The following is a 12,305-nucleotide window of genomic DNA, read 5'->3' on the forward strand; positions in this document are numbered from 1 at the left end:
GCTCCTCTATCTTTTGATTCTTTCCTTATCGTCATTATAAGCCAAGAGTGTGTCTTGTGTTGATGTAAATAAACTAATGTTAAGCTATCAGAAGTCAGCTAGTGCTGAAGGATTTGGATAGGCTACAATATATGAATTAAAAGTCTAAACCTCTTGCTATTATTAGAAGGGGAAAAAAACAAAAAACAAAAATTGCCATTATTGGAATTAGAGTTATCACGTCATCGATTCGGTTGAGATTTTGAATAAATGAGTCACCGGTTTAATTAATGAGTTACTAGTTTAATTTCATGAAATAAATAAATCTAATAAATATAAAATTAAAAGCATTTTAGTATAATAAATATAAAATTAAAAGCATTTTAGCTAATAATTAGAATTGGTTTAGTGAGAAGTGCTATAAATTATATTTTATATGATCTAGGTTTGAATCTCTTTATTGATATTTTTCAAGCATTTTGTCCAAAATTTTACAAAATCAATTTTTAAAAAAAACTGGTGCTGGTTTAATACCGATTGAACCCGATTCAGGATCAATTCACCGATTTCATACTGGGTCAAATGAATAACTAGTCCAATACCTAACCCGAACCAGTTACGAGTCCAGTTTACAGCAGTGTTTTAAAACTTAAAACTCCACCCTGCTCCGGGGTCGACTTAGCTGGAGCACTGACCCTTTCTCTCTAAGGGTTGGGTCAATAGTTAGACTCTACATGAACGTTGACCCCTTTGACTCCCAAAATCTCCCGGTTGAACTTGTGACTCTCGGGTCAGAGCAATTTAAAAAAAAAAAAATTACACACAAAAGACGTCATTTTGTGTGGAAAAAAAAAAACAAAAACTCGTTGCTGTCAAGATCTAGAACTAGATCTGAAATATGAATCATTCTTCTTCTTCTTCTCTTCAAATCTTCTCTCCCAGACCCAGATCCGGTTATCTCCTCCTATCCTCTTCGATCTTCTCTCCCCCTCTCCTTCGTCGTGCTGATTCTTCTCTCGCCATCATTGATTCGTAACACCGTCGCCTCTCCTCCGCCGTTCTCTCTTGGGTAATAGATCTCCTATCACATTCTGTTGTAGGTGCGTGAGAAGGACAAGGAGGGCCTAAGTTTGATGATATAACTTTTTATTAACTTCATTGGAATATGTGTTTTATACTTTGATAGTTTGATACTTTAATTAGCTTGTGTAATATTGATTTATGGATGAAATTAGTTGAATTAAGTTAAGTATATTTTGAATTTTTTATGATTGGTGATTTGAATTTTTTGAATTTTTCATATATGATATATTATATTTTTTTAATGTATAAAATCGAGTCAGCGAAGTAACTTCATGATCCTTCGATTGAACCCGTGAGTCCGTGACCCCTAGCCTCGGCTTGTCGATAGTCAGGCTGCGTTTTTAAACAGTGGTTTACAGGTCAATTGGTTGAACCGGTTCAATTCTTTCAGGTTTGTTTTTATAACACTGATTGGAATATATTAATTAAAAATTTATGGTTGGAACAACCGATGGACTTCCAGGAATACGAAATCTGGTGGTCGTACAAAAGTAAAAAAAGAGAAAAATAATTACTATATAGTCAATTATGTTGGAAGATTTTTTGGTTAGAATGAGTTGATATTATTATTAACCTTTGAATAGCTAATATAAGTGATTCATATCTTAATTAACTATCGATTATCTTGACAAATTATAATAGTATGTGTGTAACATTACTCTAGAGAATAATGAAACAGCAAGGCCACACGTTCTACATTTAATAGTGAAACAGTGAGAATATGACTTTTTATGTTTTACCGTGCAAATGAGCATTACTTTTATAATTAGAATACATTGTAATTTATACGTGACTGGACTCAATACATTCCTATTGTAATAACGAATTTAAGGCGGTTAAGTAAACTAAGGTATTGTCCAATATTAATAGAACTCCCTTTTAAAAACGGAAAATGCATGTTACATATACGTTAATAAAAGGTTCACATCTCGTATCATCTGGTAGCCTCAGAATACATGCATGTATGCAGAAGTTTTGGTGAGATAAGTTATCAAATAATAAAATCTGTATAAATGTAACGTAAGTGTCATGTCATACCAATTAATCGAGATAGAAGCATGTAGCAATCGTGAATAATTCAACCACATGAATGTCTAGAAAATAAGAGACGTGTATAATGCACGAGTTGTATCTTCTGTTGTCTCTTGTTTATTACTTCTTCGTTGATTATGCTTCTGGATGTGCATTCTCTTCCTTTTCATTAATGCATGTTATGGTCTGGCGGGGACTTTAGGGTTATCTTACGTACTGTTGTACATTGTCGCTTTTGGTTTATGAATTTGTGGTCCAGTATATCGTTGCCGAATGTGGATTATTAGTTGACTACTAATCACGCTGCTTTCAATAACAATTAAATTCAGATGTTGCCACAAAAATACATACCAGGGTCGGGACCAATGGTCCAATAGTACTGTTGATTGATATAAACTACTCTTTTATTATGATTTATACGGATGGACTACGACTTAATTGCATTTTTTTTTTTATTAACTTCCTTTCGAGCTATGTATTCATGTTAAGTGCTAATAGATACTTAACATTATCTTTTTTTTGGTCCCCTCCCTCTAGAAAATGACAAGAATACATTAACGTACAAGGAAGATAATATTCTCATTCTATTACCTCAATTACATATTGAAATTGTACTACCACTTTTATTATGACTATAATGAACATATATTTATATAATCTATATATGCTGATAGATAAACTATGAACCCGAAGATTTCTTATTAGAATTTTTACACTTCATTTTCACAGTATAAGCACTCATGAAGACTTAGAAGTGATGAAGACGGATAGGAATTCCCTCTGCTGGGAGAGGTACCAAAGCACCAGATACTTTTTCATCAGGAAGCATAACTTCCCACTTGAACTTGGTTATAAGATTGTGAATGAAAGTGATAATCACAAATCTTGTGTAGTCCTTTCCAGGGCAAGATCTAGGTCCAGCTCCAAAGGGTATGTAAGTGTATGGAGCAGGAACATTACTTTCAAACCTTGAGGGATCAAAACTTTCAGGTTCATGAAAGTACTTGGGATTCTTGTTTGTTCCACTAATTGCCCAAAAAATCTGTCAAAGTATAAATTGACCAAAAAGTTAGTAACAAATTTAATTTACAAGCTAATTTACATGTATATAAATTTCCTAATAATCTATCATGAGATCGAGGTACCTTCCATCCCTTTGGAACAGTAAAACCTTCATAGGTTAAATCTGATACAGCCTCTCTGAATGCTCCTGGTGCAGTTGGGTAGAGTCTCATGGTCTCCTGTGCAACAGCCCATGTGTATTTCAATTTCTGTATGCTGTCCCAATCTAGAGCAGTACCAGATCCTTTTGATTTTGTAATATCAGCATGTTCTGATTCAAATAAAAGGAAGCAGAATATAATATATATTTTGTCACTGCCCTTATATTTTGGTTATGAAGCATGTTAGCCATTTCTAATTTGGTTATAAAGTTGCATTTTGGGTCCCAAAAGAGAGAGGCAGAAACACAAAGTGAAATCTCGTGGCTTAAAACCAAAATAATGTTTTTATCACACACTACTTTTAAAGGAGATTATATTTATAACTTCTTTTCTACTACTACCTCTTACAACCATCTTTATTATTGTTGGATCAAAATGAAATCAATAGCTCTCACTTGATATCATATTGTAACTGTTAATTTAATTTTGATCCAACGATAATACATGTAACTATAAGAGATTATAAGGAAAAAAGAGTTATAAGTATAACCTCTTCTATATATATATATATATATAGGGGAAGGATCTATTTACAAATTTTTTTGAATTTTTTTTATAAATTACACTATGTTCTCCGGGAAGAACATAGTGTAGTTTGTAAGAGTTTGTAAACAAAAAAGTTTGTAAATATAACCTACCCCATATATATATATATATAGGGTAAGATATTCTTACACCGGTATAAAAATAAAAAATCTTACACCACATTTTGATCATTGATTTGTTTGTATCTAACGATTCAAATATCTAAAAAATAAGAACCATTAGATATAAATAGGATCAACGAACAAGATTAAGAGTGTAACTTATACTGGTGTAAAATGATCCGAACACTATATATATATATATATATATATATATATATATATATATATATATATATATATATTATAATTGCTATATTACATTACCGGATACAATTTTTTGGTAGATATCAGGCCTCTGTCCAATATGTTTGATCATGAAAGCCAGTGTAATTGCTATTGGTGTGTAGCTGGAATTCATCAATCCCATCATGATGTTGCTTATTTCAATTTTTGGCACATATTTTCCACCCTGCTCTGCACCAACTATGTGTGCTAGTAGGTCATCCATAACTTGCCCCTTGGAAAAAGCATCAATCTTCTCTTTGATCAGAAACTGGATATCTTTCCGAATTGCATCTGCAGCCTTCAGTGCCCTACTATATGTAGAGCCTGGGAGAGAGACAGGAACAGAATAAAGTCCAGAATACAAGCTGTCAAACTTGCTAGCAAATTTTGGTATATGATGGGGTTCATCAATGCCTAAGAAGAATTGATAGACCAGTGTAAGGGAAAAGGCTTTCACCAAAGGGTACACCTTAAGTTCTGTTTTTCCTTCCCAATGTGTCAAGAAGTGTTGGTTTATGATGGACTCAATGTTGTTCCCCATGTACCTAACTAGTCCTTCAGGTTTCAGAAACCCCAAGATCTTCACTGGAGCTGCAGCTACTGCTGCTTGTTTTGGCATAGCTGCATGTTTCTGATCAGGAAGATTGAAGAACCTGCGCTGAGTTTTCAAGTACCAAACTTTGATAAGCTTAGGCTCATTCATGGAGACAAATTTGTTTGCACCAGGACCACAAAGAACAACTGTTGGCTCTCCTAGTAAATTTGTCTTGAAGATCTCTGAGGAGTACTTTTTTTCCCTCTTTTGAAGGAAATGTTCAATCTTTTTGAACAAAATTTGGTAGGTTTCACCCACTAGAGGCCACCCAAAACTACCTGGAGGCAAGTTTTTAGAGCCACCTGGTTTTCTTTGCTGGAAAACATAGATAGATGCAATCAAGGTTATGAAAATTAGTAATAAGGATTGCAAGAAAAAATCCATTTTAAACTACAGAAGTTCTTAGCATGACAAATGGTAGTGTTGAACTACTTTTTATATAGGTCACTATGCCACTCTGCATCTCTCTCTCTCTCTAGCTGAAATCATATGATTTCTTTCTAGATTTTTCTTGTTATTTTTTATTATCTGACCGTACTCTACTTTTTTGCATAAAACAAAGCTTCATGCGTAGATTTGATTTTTTTTTTACAAACTTCAATGATGCGGGTGTTTGGTACGAGTATTGGGGGGGGGGGGGGGGTGTATGGAACAGTGAAAAAGTAAATAAAATGTCAGCAAATTTTTTTATCCCATATTTTTCTTTTGAACTACACAAAGGTTAATTTTTTTCCCACTTAATCTTTGGTATTTTTTTTCCTTGATGTTGGATTCTCAAAAAATAACATTTGATTCACTTCGCATATTCAAAAAGTAAATAAAATGTCAGCAAATTTTTTTATCCCATATTTTTCTTTTGAACTACACAAAGGTTAATTTTTTTCCCACTTAATCTTTGGTATTTTTTTTCCTTGATGTTGGATTCTCAAAAAATAACATTTGATTCACTTCGCATATTCAAAAAATTAAGGGTATTTTGATAATTTTCATTCATATTCCTATCAATATTTTATCATCAACCAAACATAACATTAGTAAAATTAACTCAACTTTCTTGGCAAAATTTTGGCCAACCAAACATTTTTTTGTAACTTTTCCGGAATAAAAAAATTCTTACCACATTCCTAACAGTCTTCTTCTCTCGGTAAAATAAAATATATCTCTCATACCAAACGTCCCAGATCAAAGTAATCATTTTTAAAAAATAAAATGAAATCAATTTTATATAATGTGATTAGGCTTAGTTGTTGTTATATTGTATTTTCCTTTATCAAAAAGTTAAAAAAATGTAATAATAGATTGTTACATTTTAAGAAGAAAACATGTTTTAAATCTATTCAATTTTACGAATTGAGTAATTCACCATTAGCATTATTGCTCTATACTGTTTACACAGTAATGAATTCTCAACAAGCCGCAAATGCAGCTCTGAGCCTAGTTGCACAATCTTAGCCCCATCTAGGATACATATATCTTTTTATTAAATATCAAACTGGTTTAATTATTTACTCAATTGATTTAATTATTTATAGAAAATAATGTATTAACCAAATGATTTAACTATGTTAAAGGAGATAAGTTATCTCATGACATAGAAATAAACTTGTGAGTTCCACTACCTAAAAAAAAAAAGATGGCACAATTATCAAAAGGTATGTAAGAAAAAATTTATCACATTAATTTTTCCCTTTCACATATCTTATCACTTAACGAGAGAAATTTTCCTTGGGAGTAAGAGTAACATAGAACTCCCCAATTTATAACCTTAAAATTTTTTTCCCAAAAAATAATGTTATTAGAGCCTAATCGGATCGGACCAGCAGGTCTAACGGTTTTAACCGCTCGCAAAAAAAATTAATTTATTATTTTTTTAATAAAAAATTATAAATAATTAGTCGTTTTGAAATTAATTACGAAAATATAGCAGTGAAACACGCTCCATAGGGGCGTGACCGGTTGGAGAGAGACACGCTCAATCTGGGTGTGACCGAGGAGAGAGACACGCTCCATCTGGGCGTGTTTCACCAGGTGCTGCCACGTGTCACAAAAGTCAACAGTTTGACCGTAAAACTTTGGAAGTCCATAACTTTTGACTCGGGTATCCGAAATAGGTAAAAAAAATTTGATTCCACATAAATTTTCGAGATCTACGTAATGACACTTTATTTGGCATATTTTGTCTCACAAAAAAAATTGAATTTATAATAATAATATCATAAGAACGTTTAAACTCAAATTAATAAGCAGAAAACTACTGTTATGATTAGAAACATTCATAATAAAGATCCTTATGATTATGGTAAGTTATGATAAGGTTAATTATGTATGTTATTGAGATATATATTAAAAATTTGAATGAAGAATTTTATGAAATTTATAATTTTATTCGGTTAACATCTATCGGTGACAGAATATCGAATAATTTATATTAAAAAGTTAAGTGAGTGCTTTTCGTTTTATTTTGATTTTTAAGTTTTTGTTCATGATTATAAAAATGTTAGATTATTTTTAGTATTAATTATAAGGTAACAAAGTCGTGTCATTTTTAATAATTATGGTATCATTTTTAATAATTATGGTATTATTGTAAATTTAATTTTTTTTTTGAGAGACAAAATATGCCAAATGATGTGTCATTACGTAGATCTCGAAAAGTTATGTGGAATCAAAAAAAAATTACCTAATTCGGATACCCGAGTCAAAAGTTATGGACTTCTAAAGTTTTATGGTCAAATTATTGACTTTTGTGACACGTGACAGCACCTGGTGAAACACGCCCAGATGGGGCGTGTCTCTCTCCTCAGTCATGCCCAGATTGGGCGTGTCTGTCTCCTCGGTCACGCCCAGATGGGGCGTGTCTTTCTCCAACTTGGTCACGCCCCATGTGAGCGTGACTCACGCTTAGGTCACGCCCCACATGGGCGTGTTTGTCTTTATTGGAACACGTCCCATGTGGGCGTGTTTGACTGCTATATTTTCGTAATTAATTTCAAAACGACTACATTTTCGTAAATGTTTATTAAAAAAACAATAAATTAATTTTTTTGCCTTTAACCGCTATTAAATTACCATGGAATTTTGAACCAAATTTTGAAATTTAAAAAAAAATTAATTCTATGAATTAAAACTATGTGACCTAATATCAAGAAAAGTAGGTTTAACCACTAAATCATGTATATATGTGATATAATTATTTTAATTTTTATATTTATTATATAAATTTTGTTCAAACAATTCAACTAATGATCTACTGATTAAATCAATAATTTATTAACTCAACATCGCAACTGAGTCGATCATCGATATAAATTGAATAATATGGCTTAAAATACTAAGCCAATTTAGCTTAAAAAAAACTAACCTAGGATTATAATTTATGTAAATTGAATAATATGGCTTAAAATACTAAGCCAATCATAGATATTTTCAATTTATAATTTTCCTTTGTTTTAATAGGAAAATAATCTTAGTATCATTACTTTAAACTTAAGAAATTTTATTAATTTTGGTTGATTTAATATTTCTATAATTTAAAATACCTTATTGTTTAGTTCTTTAGTTATCCTCAATGACGTGGCGAGTAGATAATAACAATGTTTGTATTTTTTTAACGATGAAAATAAGAATTTAGGCTAAAAAATAAATTCCTTATCGTGATTAGATCATTAATAGTCTTGCCTATTAAAAAAAATCACAAGGACCACACTCATTTTTAATTTTTTTTTGGTAAATAGGACCACACTCATTTTTAATCAAAGCCAAGTGTATCACAATAGTGTAATAGTATAAAAACAAACTACACCAAAAAGAAAAAGAAAAAAAAGAGTGTAAGTTTACTCTTTGTGTGTGTGACATATGAATTTAAATTAATCTTAAAATGAGTGGCTGACTCAAAAAATTTTGTAAAGGGATAAAATCTTTGTGAAAATTAAAAGTTTAAATTTCAACTATTTGATATTTAAATATAATTTTTAAAATCTGAGCCTAGGGGCGAAAGCACTTGCTAACCCGACTCAATTCGCCCATGACTAAACCAATTATTATTTTGCTTTCGGTATCTCTTTTAGTGTATATTGTCATTGCATTATTAATTAATGTTGTGTCTTGTCTTTTTTATTGTTTGTATATCTCCATTGTCATTTTCACATGCTATTTGTTGTGGTCCTTCAATATGATTATTTATTATCCTGCTATACCAATCACATAGCTTTGCATAACGATTACGTACGTAGACGGGAACGACATATTAAAATAGACATTAGTGTTGGCATTAATTAATTGGAATTTCATTCTCTTTGGAGAAATATTAATAACATATATTATCTTTACCTTGACATTTGTATGTTTAATGAGAGTTACATTTCACGGCTATTTGACCATTTTACCCCTCATTAATTAATTAATAACCATTTTGTCCCTGATTCGAAACTATCTATCAATCTGCCCCTCTTTAATCGACTACCTTGCATTTTTAATCGACTAAATGGTTGTTGGGAGATTTAGTCGACTAAATCTCCCTACTTAATCGATTAAAAAATCATACCGACTTGTTTTCCTTTGTTGTCTGTTGGAGATTTAGTCGACTAAATAGGGAGATTTAGTCGACTAAATCTCCCAACAGCCATTTTTGCCTGTTTTGGCCATTTAGTCGATTAAAAATGCAAGGTAGTCGATTAAAGAGGGGCAGATTGGTAGATAATTTCGAATCAGGGGCAAAATGATTATTAATTAATTAATACGGGGCAAAAAGGTGAAAAAGCCTACATTTCATTCTTATATATTTAATTAGAGTTTTTGGTTTTTCAAATGACTAAAAATTTTAGTATATTTTTCCTTAAAGAATGATATATATATATATATATATATATATATATATATATATATATATATATATATATATATATATATATATCATTAATTTTTCTTCATATAAATTTTAAATTTAATTTTTTATTAATTATACATGTCAACTGTATAATTTCAAATATTATTTTTTAATTTATATTTTACATACATTTAAATATATTCGTACAATTATAGTATACATATTACTAGTTTGTGCTTTAAAGTTGAGTTGAGTCTCGCTGAATAAGAACACAACTAAATACAAGGAATAAATAATTCTAATTTCTGAAATCAAAAGGTATTGTGTTAGTGTTTTTCTCTGTTTTTATATTTTGATGAATTAAATAATTCTCTTAATTACGTGAGCTAAATTTTGTGAGATATCAGTTAACATTGTTCAATTGGTCAGCTAAAGGATATGCGCGCACCGAATCAAAGGGAAAAGTATGAAAAGGAAAGAAAAATAAAAATGAAAGGGAACGGATATAAATGGTGGGACCAGCAGGTAAACATATATTTTTATAATAAAAAAATGATATGTTAATAAGCCAAATAATAATAATAATAATAATAATAATAATAAATGAGTCCAAATATATATATATTTTTTTGGATAACAAATGAGTCCAAATATGATTACAGTTTAACCGGAAAATCTACATTAATTGAGTTGAGATATTAAATTATTTAGATATATTTTAATTTTTTTAACGGAAAATGCAATTAATGAGTTTATTCATATCTTAAATTGAATTATTAAAAGAAACTAACGTCATTTACATGTTTCATATACAAAATTTATTTTGTAACATTTTACCTTACCTTGATCATGAGTGTAATTGGGTTAAACTTGATGATATAGATATTTTTATTTTGAGCGGCTTGTGGCTCGGTGGTTCACGGTGGAAGGTGGTGCGCTGTAGTGTTGCTCAGCCTCTACCTCTAAGTCTGTGTTGAGTTCGATAACAATAGGTTAAGGTTGTGCCGTTTTTGGGGCTAGAGACCACAAAAGGGGATCGATTACCGCTTGTGTGTGTGTGTGTGTTTTTTTTTTGTAAACCTAATTTAATGCAAAAGTGTTGGGCTTGAGATTTTTATCTCTGGGCTTTCTGAACTTGTTTTGGGTACTGATTTCTCTGTTTGTTGTGCTAATTTTATTTTTTGAGCTTGATTTCTCTGATTTAATCAATTTAGAGTTTAAACAATTGTTTGTGTATGGAGGATTCATTAGTTGAACTAGTAGCTTATTTACCAAGTATTCAAGTTAGTCAATGACTGGTTTAATTTAATAATATAAGGTTAATTCAATAATATAGATTTAGTCAATGACACTTTACTACGTCATCATCATATCAAATTTACCTATCAAAGGAGCTCATTTTCGAAACAACTGGAATATTTACTTCTTTTTCATAAAGGAAAAAAAATAAAATATGAGTGAAAATAACCATAAAAGTAAATGTAGTATAAAAATATTATTTTATCATATTTGATAGATAATATACCGAGTAGTCAATACAATAAGAGCACCAAAAATATTTCCCTGTCCAAAACTCAATAATAATATTCAGGATCAAAATTTTCAACTTGTTATTTACTTTTGGCAACATGAGCACATTTTTCAGCTTTGACATCGAAATACAAAATCGTCAATAACAAAATGAAGTGCAAGGTAGACATTGGCCCATGCGAACTTAAGTTCTCACAGTTCGCGATATTGTCAAATAGCGAATTTTTTATTATGCTCCACGAGCACAATAACTATTAATGGTCCTTTACCTTTTATGGTAAATTATTTGACTTTTAAATTCTTATTTTTTTAATAATTTCCCTCCCAATCCCCTTTCCCTTTCCATTTTTGGGAGGGACCATGGTGGTCCCGGTCCGCCAAAAAAGATCTCGTCAAATAGAAAAATTTTGTATCAAAATTTTATTATTTTTATAAGCGAATAATGCAGTTATATACTATATTAGAAATTAGAAATAATGAATAGAATGTACCAAAAAAATAGAAGTATTTGTAATAATATTAGTTTGAAATTTGTAAACGTCCATTTATCAAAATACAAATTTTCATTTTAGCGATATTTATAAATACCTTGCCTATTCATATACATGGTTAAGAGAGCAAAAATTACCCTGACTATCTTAACAATGTAAGCAATGGTTTGTTGTGATCATTATTTATATACAATCTAGCTATTTTGTTGTTCCTTGATTTGGCATTGATCTTCTCCTTAGAAGTTGAAATAAAAATTCATGGCCACCATGGCTGCTCAACTTTCCCATAATGTGGGTATAAGTTAAAATGCTCGAATCGAATAAAAGGGACGAGGAAAAAAAATAAAATTAGAAAGTATATAAGAGAATGTGAGATTAAATATCATGATTTTTTTAATTCAAATATCTAAAATCTTACAAAAATTAGAAACTTTTAAAATATTCATAGAAGTAAATTAATAAGAAACTTTGAACCTGAAACGGTGAATATATATATATATAGGGGAGACCAGTGAGAGAGAATGAAAAAAAGGGGGAGGGGAACGATTTATATGAGGGGGACCATTAAAAACGTTAATCATTGCAGCAGTTTTAGTTTGAAGGCCACATAAGATGTTAAGCAGTCCAATAATTTTGTCCACGTAACATACTAAGCAATCTAACATTTAGGTCGTG

General features: G+C 30.6%; 1 protein-coding gene across 1 annotated transcript; it reads right to left on the reverse strand.

Annotated features, from left to right (window-relative positions):
• Positions 1-2,842: 2,842 nt before the first annotated feature.
• LOC133309050 (beta-amyrin 28-monooxygenase-like) lies at positions 2,843-5,168 on the reverse strand. Its single transcript, XM_061509788.1, has 3 exons — positions 4,229-5,168; positions 3,240-3,427; positions 2,843-3,136 (listed from the first exon to the last, which is right to left on the reverse strand). Exons 1-3 carry the CDS (start codon positions 5,166-5,168, stop codon positions 2,843-2,845), a joined length of 1,422 nt encoding a protein of 473 aa, XP_061365772.1.
• Positions 5,169-12,305: the final 7,137 nt, after the last annotated feature.

Source organism: Gastrolobium bilobum, unplaced genomic scaffold (genome assembly GCF_033153095.1).
Source record: "Gastrolobium bilobum isolate Gb01-03AN ecotype WA unplaced genomic scaffold, APGP_CSIRO_Gbil_v1 utg8041, whole genome shotgun sequence".
In the NCBI taxonomy this organism is placed as follows: Eukaryota; Viridiplantae; Streptophyta; class Magnoliopsida; order Fabales; family Fabaceae; genus Gastrolobium; species Gastrolobium bilobum.